The sequence below is a fragment of the Musca autumnalis genome, unplaced genomic scaffold (assembly GCF_047663935.1).
Source record: "Musca autumnalis isolate F117 unplaced genomic scaffold, ASM4766393v1 scaffold_2, whole genome shotgun sequence".
Lineage (NCBI taxonomy): Eukaryota > Metazoa > Arthropoda > Insecta > Diptera > Muscidae > Musca > Musca autumnalis.
In genome coordinates, this window is record NW_027411755.1 from 216,741,365 (window position 1) to 216,764,695 (window position 23,331).

A 23,331-nucleotide genomic window follows, 5' to 3' on the forward strand; every position below is an offset into this window, starting at 1 on the left:
GAAGTGGCACAATCTACACCAATAGCCACATGTTACTTGCTTATGCTGATGATATAGACATCATGGGACGATCAGTAAAAAAGGTAGTCGAAGTTGGTTCCTATAATTTTGAGGTAGTAAAAGACTTCGTATACCTCGGCACCGCCGTAAACACAACAAACGACATCAGTTGTGAAATAAAAAGAAGAATTGTATTGGCCAACAGATGCTACTTTGGCTTAAGTAAGCACTTCAGAAACAAAGCCACAACTCGTCAAACAAAAATAACGCTTTACAAAACACTGATACTACCCGTGCTGATGTATGCTTCCGAAGCCTGGGTACTTGCGCAAGCAGATAAAGCAGTGCTTGTCGTGTTTGAGAGAAAAATTATTCGAAAGATCTACGGACAAATCTGCGTTGACGGTGAATATCGACGTCGTATGAACCACGAGCTGTATCTGCTATACAACGACATCAGTATAGATAAACGTATCGAGATGCAGCGATTGCGTTGGCTAGGCCATATAATAAGAATGAGCGATGATAAACCCGCTATAAAGGCGTATAAATTCGAGCCACATGTCGGTGCACGCAGAATTGGCGGGCCAAAGAATAGATGGCGCAAACAAGTGGATGAAGAAATGACAAGGCGCGGTATTCCAGAAAGCCAAGCACTAAACAGAGAGAATTGGAGATATTTTCTTAGTTCGGTCTATGGAACAAATTTTCTGTAATGGGCTGGCTAAGTAAGTAATAAATGTTAATGTAATAAAATGATAAACATGTAATGATATGGCGATAAAATTGGTGAAAAGCAAATGCTTATGTCATTTTGTTTATGTCGTGTGGCTTTAAAGCTTGTTTTGAGTTATATGTGTGCTTAAAGTAATTCCAAAAGAGCTCATATATAAAAACTTTAAAAGCTTTTTGTGTATGAGCTTTTTTATCGAATCACCTTATAATTAAGTTATTATCTAATCTTAGGTAAATGCTCAGCAAAATATAGGTTGTAAAAAAGTCATAACCCTAATGTACATAAATTTTTATGTAAGTGCGACAAGTATGCCACCACAAAAACGTCAACGGCATTGCATAGAATGACACGAAAGATTCGTTTTATTTTAAAATAAAATTTGGGATTTGCAATATTCGCTTTAAATCAGACAGAAAAATTCAATACAATTTGAGGGAGATAAAGACTATCTACAATTATGTCTTCATGTAGATAATCTGCCTAAGGGCGACATGTGTAAAATATGTTGATAGACAATTATGAGAAAACAAAACTGGAATTAAATTTCAAACCAATACATTATTCATTGTTCACCTATATAATTGCTACGAAAAATATATTCTTCATATCAGCAAGTCAAAAAAAACCTTGCAAATTAAAAAAAATCAAAAAATTCTTAAATATATTTTCTTCAACTTACCTCAACATAAAATATATCCAAAATATTGTCTTATCTGTTTCCTTGTAATCGGGTGGACAAATTTCCGGCGCATTTAAGGTAAACGTACAACGTTGCACCATACAATTGACCGTTTCATTGGATACTTGTGACATGTTGTGACGCCGAGCAACACCACCGCAACGTAAATCCAATTCTTCCAAATCTGTGACATTGATTTGCATTTGCCAAAGGCGTTTTTCACCGAAACGTTGTTTAAAATCCGTTACAGTTTCGTTATCATCCTGTTCAATTTCCATGCCCAATTGTTCAATGGGAGCCGCCAAATCGGGATGCATGAGAAGGAGGAAAAAGGTTGAGTCTGTTGCATTGGCATGTACCCAACTAAAGTGGGTGGGTATGCTGGTGTTGGTATCAACATCTAACGATTCTGAAAACAAACAAAAGAGAACATAAGTGGTAAATACGCACAACCAAAAGTGTTTGATTTAGTAAAGTGGGGATAATAAGAAATCATAACGTGTTAAAGCAAATGAGGATGTGATAAGCAAAGCAATAATAATTTATAAACATTCATTATATTTTATTTGAAAGGATTTTAGGTGACCCAAATAATACAAAAAAAACGTGAATTTTTCAAAGGTTTAAATGTGGACTCACAGACCACAATTAACATGGATTATTTTATAGGTATTTAGGTGGAGCCAAAGACCTCAACAAAGACAGATGTTTAAGGGGTTTAGGTTAACTTAAAACCACATGTATTTAAGTAGACTCAAAGGTCAAGTCCGATCATCAGGCATATTATAATGTTTTTTGTGGGAAAACGAAGGCTAAGCTTGGAAACTTGCATTTTTACGTAAATCATTCGAAAAGTGTATGTACGAATTAATGTCAGTTATTTAATTCCAAACTTTTCCTATAGTTCGACTTGGCTAATGTACTGATATTCAAAAGAAAACAAGTGAAAAATTATCAGTCGACAGAGATATACCCTCAGCATGTGCGAGTTCAAACTTGCATATGTGGACGATATAGAATCGAGTAGCGACTACGCAATCTTTTCCCCAATAATTATGTATTAGGTGGGTTTTCAGATATTGTGGCCTCTTTTGGGAGTATGAACTTTCCGACAAAAAATAAATATTTGGATTAAAGCCGACAGGCGTAGGTGGTACCTAAAGGAATGAATTGAATGAATAAATTAGAGGTTTTGGACCAGTATGTCAGGAAGCATGGACTTGCCCACGAACAACACAATATCGCTGCCAATAGTACCACAAGAAGTAGTCTCTGTATAATTTTCCAAAGGATCTTCGAACTGATCCTATACTGCACTTAAATAAAAAGGTTGAACTTTTGTAAGGGAGGTGTTCTAAAGAGAAAATATGAACCATTTTCGAAGTTAAACTACATTTGGACAAAATATTACGGTCACATTTTGGACCGAATCAATGCTCTCCCTCCATTACACCTTCACCATATGTGTTTTTTGAAACATTCGGGCTATCTTGTCAGGAAGTATTTGCCCCTGATAAAACTTACACTGTCGTAAGACGGATAGCGAATACAAGTTTATACAACAGAAATCGAATCGTCTGATCCGTTCGATAGTTATCGTGCACTCCACCCACTACACATGGTGCTATAGGACTTCTGGCCATTTTCTCAGAAAGTATGGACTTGCCCCTGAAAAAATTTGTGCTATCGTAATTGAGGCAGCGAATATAAGTCGGTACAAAAAAAAATCAAAGCGAACGGTGAGCAGCTCTTAAACTGCACTATTCAGAAATTTTGTGTGGGAGGTCCCCGAAGTAGTGAACCGATAATACGATGTGCAAAATATGGACCAAATCGGTCACAGCCTTCGAGAGTTTCCTGCACAGCATTTTAGCGAAAAGTTTTAAACTTTTGTGCGGCAGGTACCCGAAGGAATGGGCCAATCTTCGATCTTCAACTAAGTTTAGTCAAAATATAAAAATTTGGAATCTAATCGGTTGATCCCTTCGAAAGTATCCTGCGCACAAGCCACTACATATGGTGCCATGGGGGTTTTAACAACTTTTGGGCCATTTTCTGAGGAAGTATGGACTTGCCCCTGAAAAAATGTACCATCGTAATGGGGGCCTCGAATGCAAGTTGTTACAAATGAGTCAAACCGATGCAAGAGCAGATCTTAAAATGCACTTTTGCGAAATTTAGTGTGGGAGGTACCCGAAGGAGTTGACCGATAGTAACAATATTCGAACTTAATCTATGTCTGTTAGAAGTTTCCCGATGTACAAAGTATCGACCAAACCGGTTACTCACTTCAAGAGTTATCGTGGGCACAACGTTTCCGAACATTTTCGAACTATTGTGGATGAGGTACCCGAAGGAGTGGGCCGATATGACCCATCTTCGAACGAAGTATGAACAACATATTACTAAAGCCAACTTTTGCTTCGAATCGGGTGATTCAGTCGAAAGTTATAGTGCGCTCCAGCCAGCAGACTCGATGGGGGTTTGGTAGCTGGGGAGTTCGTGGTGAGTTAGCAAGTTCTTCTCTGTACGGTGTAAGGATCAAAAGTCGTAGCCTCGTCTTTGATTACAGAAGTGTACTATTTATTTCTTATTTACATTAAATAAATCGATATGTGTGCAAAATTTAAATTAACGCAAAAAGGGATCACCTACTGGCAATTTGGTCAGTGCCAACAGCAAAACAAACATTGGTAACCCTGGCGGCAAGTACCAGAACTACCAAACGTCATCACACAATCAGTTGTGTTGCTGCACTGGCCTGCCGCTAACAGGTATAAAAGGAGGCCGCAAACAGACACTTGGCGCAGTCGTCTGTTGATGGCTGATGTGCTAAGTGGGGTTTATAACGTTCCCTTGGCAAAGTGGAAGTAGTGTAGCATTAGTCTGTTGAGTTGAGTGGGGGATTGCCGTGCCCTTAGCGAAACAGAAATTAGTTTGTGTTGTGTGTTTATAGTCAGGAGGGGGATTGCCGTGCCCCTGGCTTTAGACATATTATTTGTGGATTGGCCCCAGACATATTTGTGAACGTGTGAGTGTGTGTTTAGAGTCAGGAGGGGGATTGCCGTGCTCCTGGCTTTAGACCTTTTTGATGGAACGTGTGTGTTCATAGTCGATTGGGAGATTGCCGTGCCCTTGGCTTTAGACATATTATTTGTGGAGTTTTGTAGTCAAGCGGGGGATTGCCGTTCCCTTGGCTTCCGACATATACATAACTGTGGTTCCAACGTTCTTTGGCTTCTGCTGTGCCAAAACGGTTACCAACAATTCTACTGTCAGTATTCGTCGGGACACAGCCGTGCGAAAGCCGCTGCCAACTATTCTGCCATCAACATTGATCGGACCGCTACCGTGCCAAATCCATCGCCGACTATTCTACCGTCAGCATTCATCGGGCCGCTGCCGTGCCAAAGCCGCTGCCAACTATTCTGCAATCAACATTCATCGGGCCGCTACTATGCCAAAGCCGTCACCATCTATTCTGCCATCAACCACCATCGGGCCGCTACCGTACCAAATCGCTGCCAACTATTCATCGTCATAAAAATGCTTAATACAGTGTTGTGTAAAGTGTATTTTTTAATAATAAATTAAGGTTTGCTTATAACGTTTTAAAGAAAAATCAACTGTGTGCCTTTCCTCTCTCTAATGCCCTATATCAAATACATTCTTGTGACGACCCTGGCTCCGCTGAACCTCCCCAGCTTCAAAGTGAAATTACGTCGTCACAACGGTTGATGTTAAACTTGCTCTAAGAGCTCTGGAAATAAAGTGGTCGCTGAACGACTTATAGACAGTCGGAAACTTGATGACAGTGTGTAGATAATCGAGAACATAACGGGTAGGCCGGTGCATACGATATTCGGGAGCGAATAATCGGGAACACGATATGCTCGGCGTTCGTGTGTGAATGATCGGGATCACGATGTACTCGCTATTCAGCTGCAGACGATCGGGGTTACGAGGTATTTAATATTCGGCTACAGTTGCTCGGGAAGACAAAGTATTCGGTGGTCGGTGATGTATATTCGGGGACAAGATGTAGATGGTGTTCGGCTCTGGATGTTTGGGAAAACAATGGGTCTGACGCTATATGTTCGGGAACACGATGATTTCGGCGGTAGATGTTCGGGAACACGATGGGTTCGGCTGTAGATGTTCGGGAAAGGAAGGGTTAGGCCATTAGGCCATAGATGTTTAGGAACAGGGAGGGTTTGGCTGTAGATGTTCAGGAACAAGAAGGGTGTGGCTGTAGATGTTGTGTCGGCGATCGGCTTTGGATTTTTGGGAATACAATGTTTGGCGGTAGATGTTCGGCAACACGACATGTTCGGCATTCGGCTATTAGTCCAGAGCTACGTTCTAGTTTGCACCATGCACTACTGTTTTCTAACTACGGAACAACAGTCCCAAAGGTCCTGTGGAACAGATTACCCAAAGACCCAGTGGAACAGCTGTCACGAATGTCCTGTGGAGCTGCTGCCCCGAAAGGCCTATGGAACAGCTAACTGGAAAGCCCTGTTCATATATTAGCCACCACAATTTAATGGGTAGCTCCCAAAAAGTACTCCCAACGCTATAACACCGAGCTGTAAGTTGGTTGATTATAACAGTCTTTTGTTCCAACTCGTGTAGCTTACTCCCTGCAGTAGTAGTTTCTGAAATACTTCAGTGACCTGGAGTAGGAAGTAAATGAGAATTATTAGTCGTAAGCACTTACAGCTAGTGTTGTAAAGTTACACCGGAATGCAATTCTCCCTTGCATTACATGTTGTTCCTCGGGTAGGTGGTAATGATGTACACGGTGCGCCTTAACTAATTTAAAATTAAAGGTGATTACACCTGGGAAGTTTCTGCGGTTTCTGAAACTACAATGTTCATAGATGAGAAAAATCAAAAAAAAATCGCCGGAGCGATTTTCAAATAAATCGCGGCCAAAGCTCAAATTTTTAGGGCTTTATTACATTTTCACGCAGTTAAAATTCCCTACAAGATTGACCTTAACGTTATTTTCGTAGGTTTTACCATTTTTGAGATATAGATGTTCAAATTGGGACAATGCACTGACTGTATCGTCTCGTTATAAAACAATGACATGAAATAACATTAACTAAATTTAAATGAAAACCGCTCACACCTTAGAAGTTTTTGCGGATTCTGAGACAGCAATGTTAATAGATTAGAAATATCCAAAAACAAGAAAAAATCACTGGAGGGATTTTATAACAAATCGCGGTCAAAGTTTACATTTTTAGGTTTATTTTAGGTGTTCAGGATTTTGCTTGGAAGCAGCAAGTCGTTTCGCAATGGGACTAAAGAAAATGTTGTAGCAGTGAAAATCGTCTACAACATTTTCTTTAGTTCTATTTCGATAGGACTTGCCGTTTCCAAGAAAATCCTTAAAACCTACAATAAACCTAAAAATGTGAACTTTAACCCCGATTTATTTAAAAATCCCTCCAGTGTTTTTTTTCTTGTTTTTGGGTTTTTCTCATCTATGAACATTGCTGTCTCAGAATCCGCAATAACTTTCCAGGTGTAAGCGGTTTTCATTTAATGTTAGTTAAGGTGCACCCTTCATAACATTGTTTTATATAGAGACGATACTGTAAGTGCATTGTCCCAATTTGAACTTCTATATCTCTAAAATGGTAAAACCTACGAATATAACATTAAGGACAATCTTGTAGGGAATTTTCACTGCTATAAGATTTGCTCTAATTCCATTTCGATAGGGCTTGCGGTTTCCGAGCAAAATCGTGAAAACTTAATAAAGCCCTAAAATTTGAACTTTGACCGCGATTTATTTGAAAATCCCTCCCGCGATTTTTTTCGTTTTTTGATTTTTCACATCTATGAACATTGTAGTTTCAGAATCCGCAAACTTTCCAGGTGTAAGCACCTTTCATTTAATATTAGTTAAGGCGCACCATGTGTAGTGCTTGTTTCTTATTGGATGACTGGTTCCGTATGATAAGTGTAGTAGTTGTTGTATTATGTACGTAAACATTTTGCACGTTACAGAACTTTCAATGTCAAATTACAGATAGTTCATTCATCAACTGTAGGTAAACTCCTCACAACTCCTAAAATCGGGAGGTACCGTTATATAGGGCCTATATCAAAACATGGACCAATGCCGACAATTTTCGGTGTAGAAGTTTTGTGACCACTGTGAACCACAAATGTAAAACTACAGATAGTTCGGTCAATAAATGTAGCTAAAATCCTCAAAACACCTAAAATCGGGAGGTACCGTTATGTGGTGCTATAAAAACGCGAGGTTACGTTGACAATTTTTGTTGTAGAAGCTTTTCGACCACTGGGAACATCAAATGTCAAAATATAGCTAAGCTCCTCAATAACCTAACATCGGTATATGATAGCTATACCAAAGCATAGATAATTGATAATTTGTGGTATAGAAGTTTTCTAAACACTAGGAACCTCACATGCGGACAAAATGGCATATATAACCTTTATATATATAATTGTTCCACAAACATCATATACGGGACAAGGCAGACTTCTCTCATATCAATGAGTGCACCCCGATTCATATTAGCTCAATGATATGGCACCTACTGTTTATTGCCGAGTCCGAACGGCGTGTCCTAAAACACCACTTGTAGAGAAGTTTTACATGACTAAAATACTCTGGAAATGTCGCCAAACATTACTGAGGGGTATTTTGTCACTGTTCAAATTTTTTATGTTGCCTAGCCGGGGAATCAAACCCACGACCTATAGTGGGCAAGTCGGGCGTGCATACCATTGCACCACGGTGGCACCCAAAACCTTTAAAATGCCTAAAATCCTGAGGTAACTTTATATGGGGGCTATACTTAAACGTGGACCGATATAGCCCATCTTTGAACTTGATCTGCATATGGAAAAGTGGCACTCGGGTGTAAAAATATGGCGCTATGGATGGTTGAAGGACAGGTAGACAGGCTAGACCGACTCAGAATTGATTATATCAAAGTGTTAGAAACGGAAAAGCAAACCTAATATACCCGCCATACTATGCTGCAGAGTGTAACGTGAAGAGACATACCTTTCCAATAAAACTTTCCCTTGATGTTCATTTTATGGACAAATATTAAAAACAAAAATATTTCAATTAAATTATCTTTAATTGTTTTTTAATTAAATACCTAATATCACCCTCATCTACCTACATAAAACCAATCACTATGTTTATAAATACATTTTTATACATTTTTATATGACACTTGAAATATTCTTTGGAATTCCAATAATATGTAGGTAATATCATTCTCCTATTCTAGTACAAAACACAATGTTTAATGACAAAAACACATGTTCTTTGTTCAATTTAATACTCTAAAGCATTCCATTAACTAATTGAAATCTCATTGAAACAAGAGACCAATTTACGCTTTGATTTTTCAAACAAATGGAAAAAGCAACAACAGCAACAGACTAAGAGAAAAACTTCAACATCATGTTTTTCCTACGAAAAATAACTTGAATCCGATTCATGGCAATCATTAGAGATATTCATTACGGGAATATACTCAATACAATTTTAATGACAATACACTAGAGTGCCTATGCTGTGTGTTATTGATGCTTCTACCTCTGAGTCATGACAGTAGAAAATGTTGTTTTTATTAAATATGTATGTACATGTATCTGCTGTTGTTTTGTTTTGGTTAAAGTTTCAATCTAATTTGATTGTTTTTAAGTCTGTAGTATTAACCCCATGAACAGTGTCCAATTTTCCAAAAATCTGGCCAAAAATAAAAAAATACTATGATAAGAGCCAAAACAACGGGTTTTAAATATACTTTTTTATAATTGTAATGAAGTTGTGTGAAACGTATTTAAGATGTTCATTGAATGACCATATACCTAAACTGCAAGGATTCCATGTAATCTTAACTCAAATATTTCGAAAATGGTAGAAGTTGCACCCCTACTTTAGTTTTTTGGCAAAATTGATACCGATTTTTCCTTGGTATGTGATGCCAATAGAGATTTCATTTCTTTGGTGACTTATAGTGAAATTTAAATTTTTTGTCCATTACGCCATTTTTCTTAAATTATGTTTTGTATTACAATTTTGCAAAAACTCACATGAAGTATGACCTTAACCCTAAAATGTATTTTTAATTTTGCATATTTCTGGAGTTTAGGTAGAGATAGAGTTTCGAACAAATTTAAAGAATATTTTGATCTGATGGATCACTTTTTTATAGGAGAAGGGACTAAAAATACCCCTTAAATGACCGTCTGAGGGTTAAAAAATATGAAAAATGAAACCAGCGGCCCGAAAAACATTAGGACCCAAGATTAGGTCAAAATCCATTAATTTTTAGAGTTTTGGCCAAGTTTTTCGTAAAATTGGACACTGTGCAATGGCTTAAACTTCATCACTACTTTCTGTTACAGAAATCATATACCACGAATTAATCAAAAGCACCAGGACTACCTTCGAAGACACATTCCTTAAACGGCACCCAACCACCAATTTCAAAGTTTCGCCGTAGGACCTTTAAGAGCTTTTCGACCAATACCACCCGATTTTCGGTATTTTGAGGTTTTTAGTTTCCATTTTTAACCGAACAAGCGGTAAATTGACATTTGAGGTCGTCAATATATGTTAATATTTTGGTATAGCCCCCATATAACGGTACCTCCCGTATTCGGTGTTTTGAGGATTTTAGCTACAATTTTTAACCGGACTAGCTGTGAGTTGACATTTGAGGTTCTCTGTGGTCACAAAACTTCTCCACAAAAATTCCTCACCATAGGTTCATGTTTTGATATAGCTCCCATATAACGGTACCTCCCGACTATAGGTATTTTGAGGGGTTTAGCTAAAATTTTTAACCGGACTAGCTGTAGGTTGACATTTCAGGTTCTCTATGGTCACGAAACTTCTTAAATAGGTCAACATAGGTCCATATTTTGGTATAGCTTCCATTTAACGGTACCTCCCGATTTTCGCTATTTATTTTCAGTCATAAAACATTTCCACCAAAAAGTTTAAGGATAGGTATACACTTTGACATAGCCACATTTTTATACCCTACATCACAATGCGAAAAGGGTATTATAAGTTTGTTTTTCGAAAAATGCATGTCGCGAAATAGTCGTCGTAGACCCCCCCCCCCAATTGGGAGGCTGATCGGGCGAAATTTTATGTAGGGTTTGGATTTACAACAGAGAAGTAGCTTGCAATTTATCGTGATGATTAGATAATATTTAGCGGGTTAAACTGACGAGAACTTTTGTGTGAAAATTCTAAAGTTGTTAGTGAAATGGCTATATATTTTGTCCTGGAAACTAGAGGAGGAACGCTTGACCTTTCCATTGATGCTAATAATGTTGATGTACATGGTCAGATAACAGAGTTACAGCCTAGTATATACAGGGATATATCAGCTTTAATTGTGGGTAGTGTAACCTTAATCACGCTAGAGGTCGCAGTTATAGTTCAATACTGGAAAATGTTTGCACGAGGTAATAGTTTTGGTCAAGGATAGTGCCAATAATTGTTGATAATGATCGCATAGTATTTAGCGTGTAAAATTGGCCATAACTTTTGTGGGAAAAATATTTAAATTTAATTTTGGGTGACGTAGGGGATGAATGATACCAAGCAACGGTCTTGACCGGCTTTAACATGGCAAAGCCCAGGATTTATCTTGGTTCCTCTTTCATCTCAAGTGGACACTGACCTCCCGTGGTGTCACCTGGGGAACTGCCTTTAACACCCGTTAAAGGTAGTGAGCTAACATGTGCCGCGCGTTCACCCATAAGAACGTTAAAAACTTGGGTTTGGGCGTCGGGTTAGTAACCCTCCCCTAGAAAAAACATCCTACTATGAAAAATGATCTGCGAATCTGCACCTGGAATGTTCGCACTCTTTATAGAGAAGGTGCAGTCTTCGCATTGGCAGACGTACTTGAAAAGTACAAGGCCGATATTACTGCCATACAGGAAATACGATGGATTGGGAAAGCCGTCACAACAACACCTAAAGGTGACGCACTGTATTATAGCTGCCATGACGTAAAGCATGAGTTTGGTTGCGGATTCGTAGTTAGTCGGAGACTAAAACATCTGGTATCCAGCTTTACCCCAGTGAATGAAAGACTTGCTGCAATTCGAATAAAATCTAAATTCTTCAACATCAGCTTTATTTGTGCTCATGCTCCCACTGAAGAAAAGGACGAACAGACCAAAGATATATTTTACGAGCGCTTAGAAGAAACATATGACCGTTGCCCTGCCCATGACATTAAAATCATTCTAGGCGATTTTAATGCCAAAATTGGAAAGGAGAATATCTTTGGCCCAACAGTCGGGAAATTCAGTCTCCACAGTGAAACATCTGACAATGGTATGAGGCTGATAGACTTTGCAGCTGCAAAAAACATGATAGTTAGCAGTACCAGATTTAATCATCTCGATATTCATAAGGGCACCTGGCTGTCTCCAGATCAAAGAACTAGTAATCAAATTGATCATGTTGTAATAGATGGAAGACATTCATCCAGCGTGTTGGATGTACGATCGTTCCGAGGCGCAAACATTGATTCGGACTACTACCTTGTTGCAGCAAAGGTACGTACCCGTCTAAACGTTGCAAATAAAGCACGAACAGACTCAACGCGGAACTTGGACATCGATAGGCTGCAAACACAACAGATAGCCACAGCATATTCCACTCAACTAGCCCAATTGCTTAACGCGAGCACTCCTTGTCCCGATAACATAACAACACAATGGCAACATATTGCCCACTCCATGCAAACAGCCGCAAAATCCATACTTGGATTCCAGAGACCTCCACAAAGGAATTCATGGTATGACCAGGAGTGTCGTGCTGCTACCGAAGAGAAAAATGCGGCATATAGAGCTACTTTACAATCAGTAGAAACGCGTAGCGCGCGAGAGAGATATCGGGAGAAAAGGAGAGAAGAGAAACGTCTTTTTCGCAAGAAAAAGAGAGAAATGGAAAAGCGGGAGTGTGAAAAAATCGAGATGTACAGGAGCCAGAATGAAGTCCGAAAATTCTACCAAAGAGTGAAACATCAAACAGATGGCTTTGGTACAGGCACATCCTGTAGAGACCAGCAAGGTAATCTGGTATCAGATACAGATAGCGTGCTCAGGATATGGAAGGAACATGTCTCCAATCCAATAGTAGCGAAGACGATTATACCACAGATCCAATCCCAGAAGATGGTATAGAATGTATACCGCCCGACCATGATGAGGTAAAAACAGCAATCAACCGGCTGAAGAATAATAAAGCAGCAGGAGCAGATGGCTTACCAGCCGAGCTGTTTAAAACCGGAGGCGACGCGCTGATAAGGTGTATGCATCAGCTAGTTAGCACCATCTGGCAGGAAGAACGCGTACCCGACGATTGGAACCTGATCATCCTGTGTACCGTCCATAAGAAAGGAGATAAGACTTTATGCTCCAACTATAGGGACATAAGTCTTCTCCCTATCGCCTACAAGATAGTGTCAGGGATATTGTGCGAACGACTCAAGCCCATGGTCAGCGAAATAATTGGACCATACCAATGCGGCTTTAGACCTGGCAAGTCCACCATTGACCAGATATTTACCCTGCGGCAAATCCTGGAGAAACCCAAGAGATGCAGATCGACACATACCACCTTTTTGTCGATTACACAGCAACCTTCGACAGCCCGCTAAGTTCAAAGGTATTCCAAGCGAAGTCTGAATTTGGTATCCCCGCAAAGCTCATTCGGTTTTGTAAACTGACTCTAACTGACACAAGATCTTCAGCTAAAATAGGAAAGAACCTCTCCGAAGAGTTTTCTACCAAAAGAGGTTTCAGGCAGGGCGACAGCCTTTCGTGTGATTTTTTAACATCCTACTAGAAAAGGTTATACGAGAGGCAAACGTCAAAAGAAGTGGCACAATCTACACCAACATGTTATTTATAGACATCATCAGTAAAAGAAGTAACCGATACCTTTATGAAGGTCGAAGGAGAATTTGCTAAAGTGGGTCTGGCGTTAAACGGCGAGAAGACCAAGCTGATGGTGTCGACGGGCAATGCGTCCATTGAGATCGGACCAACTGTTGAAGTTGGTTCCTATAATTTTGAGGTAGTAAAAGACTTTGTATACCTCGGCACCGACGTAAACACAACAAACGACATCAGTTGTGAAATAAAAAAGGAATTGTATTGGCCAACAGATGCTACTTTGGCTTAAGTAAGCAATTTAAAAACAAAGCCACAACTCGTCAAACAAAAATAACGCTTTACAAAACACTGATACTACCCGTGTTGATGTATGGTTCCGAAACCTGGGTACTTGCTCAAGCAGATAAGGCAGTGCTTGGCGTGTTTGAGAGAAAAATTCTTCGAAAGATCTACGGACCGATCTGCGTTGATGGTGAATATCGACGTCGTATGAACCACGAGCTGTACCTGCTATACAACGAAATCAATATAGCGTAGGCTAGGCCATATAATAAGAATGAGCGATGATGAACCCGCTAAAAAGGCGTATTAATTCGAGCCACATGGCGGTGCGCGCAGAATTGGTAGGGCAAAGAATAGATGGCGCAAACAAGTGGATGAAGAGATGACAAGGCGTGGTATTCCAAAAAAGCGAAGCACGAAACAGAGAGAATTGGAGATCTTTTCTTATTTCGGTCTATGGAACAAATGTTCTGTAATGGACCAGCTAAGTAAGTAAGTAGGGTATATCCATACTCTGTGCAAGCTCCATTTAATTGTTACCTTTAATTGCACATTCAATTATCCGTTTTCTGTCTTGCGGAGTATAAAAAATTGTATTTCGTCCGCTCCACGTTTTCCAACTGCTCGTGGAAAAAATGTCCACATGTCACATTTTTTTATTTTTCCGCGGTTCATATTACGTTGACAAATGTCACATAAATCCTTAAATTCCATTTTGGTTGAAAGCGTAAAAATTTCTCAAAATTTAACCGACGACTCTTTTGCAACTAACTTTTGTTTTAATGTTTACAAAAGTTGGAATTTTGCTAGGCCTACTACTGTATTGGAAAAAATAAAGTTTATAATGCGTTGAACCGAGAAAAGAAGATACAAATCGAGTTTGATTTGCTATTTCTACCCTTAAGAACCGTTCTAGAATGATGTTTACTAAGATCTAAGGTACATTTTCTAGTTATTTGTTTTCATCAATTTTTATCGGTTTGATATCTGTAGACTAAAATCCAAAAAAAAAATAAAAGGGGAATTTGACTTTGACGATTTTGACCTTGAAGGTGAATCTCACAATTATTATTCCTTAAGGCGAGAGCTACAACTTGTCCTCTACGAGTAAACTTAAATTCCTAGCGGATTAGAAGATATGTGCCTGACAAAATGATCCTTTTTGACATCAAGGCCTCAGGTCTTTGGGGGCCTATAACCGCGAAAGTTGAAGTGATAGGGAAAAACGCCCGGACACGTACGTGTCTTATTATTTTTGGTCTTCTATCCCGCTGCGGTGTCAGAATATGGTTAATAATTTTCCTGTCGCAAAGTGTTATCTATATATGTGCAGTAAAATCGCCCAAGTGCCACTCGCAGATCATTGTGCTTTAAACTATTTCGCTGATCGTCTACATTTGTATTTCCTTTAATTTTTCGGAGTAGTTAGCTTTTTGTAAGTGATGGTTACTAACTCCATCCCTGGACTCAACACTGGACTTCTCTCATAATTGAATGGAAATTTGTATGTTTAAGACTTGCTCTGCACAACCAGGAATCACGGACATTTATGAATTTACCTTGACGCTCTCCCTTAGATCTGTTGTATATTTTCTGATTTGTTAATGCAGTTATCAAATAAATTAATTCAAATATATTTTCTGTTCCCTTCGAAAATTTTCTTTGTTAGTCCTTTGATATTTCCGCCAAACCAGGTCCCATAAGTCCTATAAATCCAATCCACTAAGGTAATTACACAATTTCAGCGTTTCAGACACAATCGTCACAGACAAATCAATTCCCATAACAATCGTCTTTGCGTTTTCACCTTTGACTCAATGATTTCAACACAAACTTCCAAATGTAAATAAACGACATGAACTTGAACAGAATAAAATTGCGTTCACAGTTACAGAGCTACAGATGTTGTTGTATGGGCAGCGTTAAATACCAGGAGCCCATACTTTATGAACATGTCGGTTTGTGATTTAGGTATGCTCATTTTGTGCCATATACGATTTGTGCTCTTAAAGTCTTACATTTAAAATAACATGAAAGAAAAGAAGCACAACAAAACCAAAAAAGTAACTACATACATAACTCAACAGCAACAACAATAGTCTAATAAAATGGAATAAAAGCAAAAAGACAGGCATGTGAAAAACAACAACTACTACTTACCATTCCAATCTTGACGTTCCAACATAGACATAGAGGATAAAGATGTCACTACAGGCGGGAACATTGTCGCTGACATATTAAGTACATCTTGGAATATACTTCGACTTGTGGTGGAACTGCTGCTGCTACTGCTACTCTCCTCAGGCATAATTGACGTTGATGTTATTTTTATTCTACCAGTTGTCGTTGAAGAACCATAATCACCGTACTCATCCTCCGAAGGCCTAGAAGTTGTTGACATATAACTTTTATGTGTTGATGTTGATGCAGATGATGAAGATTCTGCTGCCGCTGCTGATGATGATGTGGGCACGGGCAAATATGTTGACGTTGATGGTGTATAATACTCTGGTGATGGGCTAAATAAGTTTGATGATGATGATACGGCTGGTTCCTGCAGTAAACAGTAGTCCGTGCATTGACTTACAGCCAATTTGAGTTCTTGTTCTTCAGGGCATTCACGACTGGGACAGGGTGACCACCATACCTAAAATAAACAAGAAAGGCAATCATACAATCACAATTGTTTACGTATTTGCTGAAAGCTGTGGACACGTCAGAAAAAGAGCAAAATTACTGGAAAAGTACATGATGTTATTCTGTTCGGAGGTCAGTTTATGTTGGAGTTTTGGTAAAAGTTGTTAAGTAGTTGTTGGATGGCAAGAATTTCTGTGGGCATAAAGTGTAAATTGCTAAGGTTTGATTTGTAAATTTACTAAAATATTGGACTATGGATTCACATAAGAAAGTCCAAGTTTGGCCATATAACGCCTGAACAATTTAACGTTTGTCTTGAAATATATTTAATAATGGATCTTTAAAGGCCACGTTTTTGTGAACACCAAAAAGCCTTTGAAAAATCCGCTTTTTTGTGGACTACGGGTCAACCAAAACTTTCAAAATGTCCACGGATCCAACAAAAAACCTTAAAAATATTCAAGTTTATTGTGGACAATGGGTCAGTCCACTACAAAACCTTTAAAAAAATCAGGTTTATTGTGGAAAATGGATCCACCAAAAAAACCCTTTAAAAAAATTCACGTTTTTTGTGCACTATGGATCCACCAAAAAAATCCACGTCTATTCTGGACTTTGAATCTACCAAAAAACCTTAAAAATCCACAAAAACCTTTCAAAATCCACGTTTATGATGGACAATGGGTCCACCAAAAACCTATAACAAATCAACGTTTATGTTGGACAATGGGTCCACCAAAAACCTATAAAAAATCAACGTTTATGGTGGACTATGGGTCCACCAAAAAACCTTTAAAAAATCCAAGTTTAAAACCTTTAAAAAATCCACGTTTATGATGGACTTTGGGTTCACCAAAAAACCTTTAAAAAATCCAAGTTTAAAACCTTTAAAAAATCCACGTTTATGATGGACTTTGGGTCCACCAAAAAACCTTTAAAAAATCCACGTTTATGGTGGACTTTGGGTCCACCAAAAAACCTTTAAAAAATCCACGTTTATGGTGGACTTTGGGTCCACCAAAAAACCTTTAAAAAATCCACGTTTATGGTGGACTTTGGGTCCACCAAAAAACCTTTAAAAAATCCACGTTTATGGTGGACTTTGGGTCCACCAAAAAACCTTTAAAAAATCCACGTTTGTGGTGGACTTTGGGTCCACCAAAAAACCTTTAAAAAATCCACGTTTATGGTGGACTTTGGGTCCACCAAAAAACCTTTAAAAAATTCACGTTTATGGTGGACTTTGGGTCCACCAAAAAACCTTTAAAAAATCCACGTTTATGGTGGACTTTGGGTCCACCAAAAAACCTTTAAAAAATCCACGTTTATGGTGGACTTTGGGTCCACCAAAAAACCTTTAAAAAATCCACGTTTATGGTGGACTTTGGGTCCACCAAAAAACCTTTAAAAAATCCACGTTTATGGTGGACATTGGGTCCACCAATAAACCTTTAAAAAATCCACGTTTATGGTGGACTTTGGGTCCACCAAAATACCTTTAAAAAATCCACGTTTATGGTGGACTTTGGGTCCACCAAAAAACCTTAAAAAATCCACGTTTATGGTGGACTTTGGGTCCACCAAAAAACCTTTAAAAAATCCACGTTTATGGTGGACTTTGGGTCCACCAAAAAACCTTTAAAAAATCCACGTTTATGGTGGACTTTGGGTCCACCAAAAAACCTTTAAAAAATCCACGTTTATGGTGGACTTTGGGTCCACCAAAAAACCTTTAAAAAATCCACGTTTATGGTGGACTTTGGGTCCACCAAAAAACCTTTAAAAAATCCACGTTTATGGTGGACTTTGGGTCCACCAAAAAACCTTTAAAAAATCCACGTTTATGGTGGACTTTGGGTCCACCAAAAAACCTTTAAAAAATCCACGTTTATGGTGGACTTTGGGTCCACCAAAAAACCTTTAAAAAATCCACGTTTATGGTGGACTTTGGGTCCATCAAAAAAACTCCGAAAAATCCACGTTTATGGTGGACCATGTGTCCGCCAAAAAAACCTTTAAAAAAACCACGTTTATGGTGGACTATGGGTCCACCAAAAAACCTTTAACAAATCCACGTTTATGGTGGACTATGGGTCCACAAAAAAACTTTAAAAAATCCACGTTTATGGTGGACTATGTGTCCACCAAAAAAACCACTAAAAAATCCAAGCTTATGGTGGATAATGGGTCCACCAAAAAACCTTTAAAAAACCACGCTTATGGTGGACTATGGGTCCACCAAAAAACCTTTAAAAAATGCACGTTTATGGTGGACTATGGGTCCACCAAAAAACCTTTAAAAAATCCACGTTTATGGTGGACTATGGGTCCACCAAAAAACCTTTAAAAAATGCACGTTTATGGTGGACTATGGGTCCACCAAAAAACCATTAAAAAATCCAATCTTATGGTGGACAATGGGTCCACCAAAAAACCTTTAAAAAATCCACGTTTATGGTGGACAATGGGTACACCAAAAAACCTTTAAAAAAACCACGTTTATGGTGGACTATGGGTCCACCAAAAAACCTTTAAAAAATCCACGTTTATGGTGGACTATGGGTCCACCAAAAAACCTTTAAAAAATCCACGTTTATGGTGGACTATGGGTCCACCAAAAAACCTTTAAAAAAATGCACGTTTATGGTGGACTATGGGTCCATCAAAAAAACTCCGAAAAATCCACGTTTATGGTGGACCATGTGTCCGCCAAAAAAACCTTTAAAAAAACCACGTTTATGGTGGACTATGGGTCCACCAAAAAACCTTTAAAAAATACTATGGGTCCACCAAAAAACCTTTAAAAAAACCACGTTTATGGTGGACTATGGGTCCATCAAAAAAACTCCGAAAAATCCACGTTTATGGTGGACCATGTGTCCGCCAAAAAAACCTTTAAAAAAATCCACGTTTATGGTGGACTTTGGGTCCACCAAAAAACCTTTAAAAAATCCATGGTGGACTATGGGTCCACCAAAAAACTCTTAAAAAATCCACGTTTATGGTGGACTATGGGTCCACCAAAAAACTCTTAAAAAATCCACGTTTATGGTGGACTATGGGTCCACCAAAAAACCTTTAAAAAATCCACGTTTATGGTGGACTATGGGTCCACCAAAAAACCTTTAAAAAATCCACGTTTATGGTGGACTATGGGTCCACCAAAAAACCTTTAAAAAATCCACGTTTATGGTGGACTATGGGTCCACCAAAAAACCTTTAAAAAATCCACGTTTATGGTGGACTATGGGTCCACCAAAAAACCTTTAAAAAATCCACGTTTATGGTGGACTATGGGTCCACCAAAAAACCTTTAAAAAATCCACGTTTATGGTGGACTATGGGTCCACCAAAAAACCTTTAAAAAATCCACGTTTATGGTGGACTATGGGTCCACCAAAAAACCTTTAAAAAATCCACGTTTATGGTGGACTATGGGTCCACCAAAAAACCTTTAAAAAATCCACGTTTATGGTGGACTATGGGTCCACCAAAAAACCTTTAAAAAATCCACGTTTATGGTGGACTATGGGTCCACCAAAAAACCTTTAAAAAATCCACGTTTATGGTGGACTATGGGTCCACCAAAAAACCTTTAAAAAATCCACGGACCATGGGTCCACCAAAAAACCTTTAAAAAATCCACGTTTATGGTGGACTATGGGTCCACCAAAAAACCTTTAAAAAATCCACGTTTATGGTGGACTATGGGTCCACCAAAAAACCTTTAAAAAATCCACGTTTATGGTGGACTATGGGTCCACCAAAAAACCTTTAAAAAATCCACGTTTATGGTGGACTATGGGTCCACCAAAAAACCTTTAAAAAATCCACGTTTATGGTGGACTATGGGTCCACCAAAAAACCTTTAAAAAATCCACGTTTATGGTGGACTATGGGTCCACCAAAAAACCTTTAAAAAATCCACGTTTATGGTGGACTATGGGTCCACCAAAAAACCTTTAAAAAATCCACGTTTATGGTGGACTATGGGTCCACCAAAAAACCTTTAAAAAATCCACGTTTATGGTGGACTACGGGTCCACCAAAAAACCTTTAAAAAATCCACGTTTATGGTGGACTATGGGTCCACCAAAAAACCTTTAAAAAATCCACGTTTATGGTGGACTATGGGTCCACCAAAAAACCTTTAAAAAATCCACGTTTATGGTGGACTATGGGTCCACCAAAAAACCTTTAAAAAATCCACGTTTATGGTGGACTATGGGTCCACCAAAAAACCTTTAAAAAAATCCACGTTTATGGTGGACTATGGGTCCACCAAAAACCCTTTAAAAAAATCCACGTATATGGTGGACTATGGGTCCACCAAAAAACCTTTAAAAAATCCACGTTTATGGTAGACTATGGGTCCACCAAAAAACCTTTAAAAAATCCACGTTTATGGTAGACTATGGGTCCACCAAAAAACCTTTAAAAAATCCACGTTTATGGTGGACTATGGGTCCACCAAAAAACCTTTAAAAAATCCACGTTTATGGTGGACAATGGGTCCACCAAAAAACCTTTAAAAAATCCACGTTTATGGTGGACTATGGGTCCACCAAAAAACCTTTAAACAAGTAAGAAAGTATCAGTCAGCTGAGCCGACAGAGATATACCCTCAGCCTGTGCAAATTGAAACACTTTTTTCACAAAAAACTTATGTATTTAGGGGGTTTCAAAATTTTGGTCGTATGAACCCACAAAAATGTTGATTAGGATTAAAGTTCAAAAATTTTGAGGAAAAGGTACTTAAAGGAATGGTGTTTTTACACCCTACGGGCTGTTTTCTCAAGAAGTATGGACTTGACCCTGAAACAACTTTTACCATCGTGATTGAGGCAGCGAATGTAAGTTGCTTCAACAAAAATCAAAGTGATTCAATAGCAGGACTTAAAGTGAACTTATCAAAAATCTTGTGTGGGAGGTACGGGATGGAATGGTCAATATAGTCCATATTCGAACCTGATCTATATCTGGTAGACATTATGAGAATGTGTAAAGTATGGACCAAATCGGTCACTCCCATCAAGAGTTATCGTACGCACAATTTTTCCGAATATTTTTGAACTTTTGTGGGGTAGGTACCTGAAGGAGTGGACCGATATGGCTTATCTACGAACTTAAACTAAGTTTGGAAACAATATTTTTTTCAGGAAGTATGGACTTGCCCCTGAGGAAGCTTGTACCTTCGTATAGGGGACAGTGAATACAAGATGTTACAACAAAAACCATGGCGATTCGAGAGCAGGTCCTAAACTGAACCTTTCCGAAATTTTGTGTGGGAGGTACCCGAAGGAGTGGACCGATTGAGTCCATATTGGAACCTCATCTAAGTCTGGTAGAAATTTCATAATGTGCAAAGTATAGACCAAATCGGTTACTCGCTTCAAGAGTTATCGTACGCACAAATTTTCCGAACATTTTCGAACTTTTGTGGGGGAGGTACCGGAAGGAGTGGACCGATATAATCCACCAAATCGGTCACTCCCATCAAGAGTTATCGTGCGCACAATTTTTCCGAATATTTTTGAACTTTTGTGGGGGAGGTACCGGAAGGAGTGGACCGATATAATCCATCTTTGAACTTGAACTAAGTTTGGACAAAATATTACGAAAGCCAATTTTTGGACCGAATCGGCAGATCCGTTCGAAAGTTATCTTGCGCTCCAACCACTACACACGGTGTCATAGGGTTTTTGTGATTTTCAGGCTATTTTCTCAGGAAGTATGGACTTGTTCCTAATGAAAATTACAGCGTCGTATAGAGGACAGCGAATACAACTTGAGTAAACAAAAATCAAAGTGATTCGAGACCAGGCCCTAAACTGAACTTTTCCGAAATTTTGTGTGGGAGGTACCCAAAGGTGTGGACCGATTGAGTCCATATTGGAACCTCATCTAAGTTTGGTAGAAATTACACGATGTGCAGAGTATGGACCAAATCGGTTATTCCCTACAAGAGTTATCGTGCGCACAAGTTTTGCGACAATTTTTGAACATTTGTGGGGGAGGTACCTGAAGGAGTGGACCTATACGGCCCATCTTCGAACTTAAATCGAATCTGGACAAAATATTTCGATACCCAAAATTTGAACCGAATCGATTGATCCGTTCGAGAGTTATCGTGCGCACCAGCCAGCCAGACAGACAGACAGACAGACGGACAGACAGACAGACGGACGGACATTGCTAGATCTACTCAAAATTGTCTGAAACAAATATCGTACAAACATACTTGGGGTCTAAAACCATTATTTCGATGAGGCACATTTTTGGTCGTATCAAAGTGTAAATACCCTCTTTAGCCTAAAGGCTGAGGGTATAAAAATCCACGTTTATGGTGGACTATGGGTCCACCAAGAAACCTTTAAAAAATCCACGTTTATGGTGGACTATGGGTCCACCAAGAAACCTTTAAAAAATCCACGTTTATGGTGGACTATGGGTCCACCAAGAAACCTTTAAAAAATCCACGTTTATGGTGGACTATGGGTCCACCAAGAAACCTTTAAAAAATCCACGTTTATGGTGGACTATCGGTCCACCAAGAAACCTTTAAAAAATCCACGTATATGATGGAGTATGGGTCCACCAAACAACCTTTAAAAAATCCACGTTTATTGAAGACTGTGGGTCCACCAAAAAAACCTTTAAAAAATCCACGTTTATGGTGGACTATGGGTCCACCAAAAAACCTTTAAAAAAATCCACGTGTATGGTGGACTATGGGTCCACCAAAAAACCTTTAAAAAAATCCACGTTTATGGTGGACTATGGGTCCACCAAAAAACCTTTAAAAAAATCCACGTTTATGGTGGACTATGGGTCCACCAAAAAACCTTTAAAAAAATCCACGTTTATGGTGGACTATGGGTCCACCAAAAAACCTTTAAAAAAAATCCACGTTTATGGTGGACTATGGGTCCACCAAAAAACCTTTAAAAAAATCCACGTTTATGGTGGACTATGGGTCCACCAAGAAACCTTTAAAAAATCCACGTTTATGGTGGACTATCGGTCCACCAAGAAACCTTTAAAAAATCCACGT

At 38.9% G+C, this 23,331-nt stretch overlaps 1 protein-coding gene across 2 annotated transcripts in view; it reads right to left on the bottom strand.

Moving 5' to 3' along the window:
- LOC141395246 (uncharacterized) overlaps positions 1-23,331 on the bottom strand; it is a 365,020-nt gene that overhangs the window by 143,230 nt on the left and 198,459 nt on the right. For both annotated transcript variants that reach the window (XM_073970877.1, XM_073970876.1), the window contains exons 5-6: positions 15,801-16,287; positions 1,416-1,824 (exon numbers count right to left, since the gene is read on the bottom strand). In XM_073970877.1, coding sequence (XP_073826978.1) covers positions 1,416-1,824; positions 15,801-16,287 — 896 coding nt within the window. The remainder of the gene's footprint in view (positions 1-1,415; positions 1,825-15,800; positions 16,288-23,331) is intronic.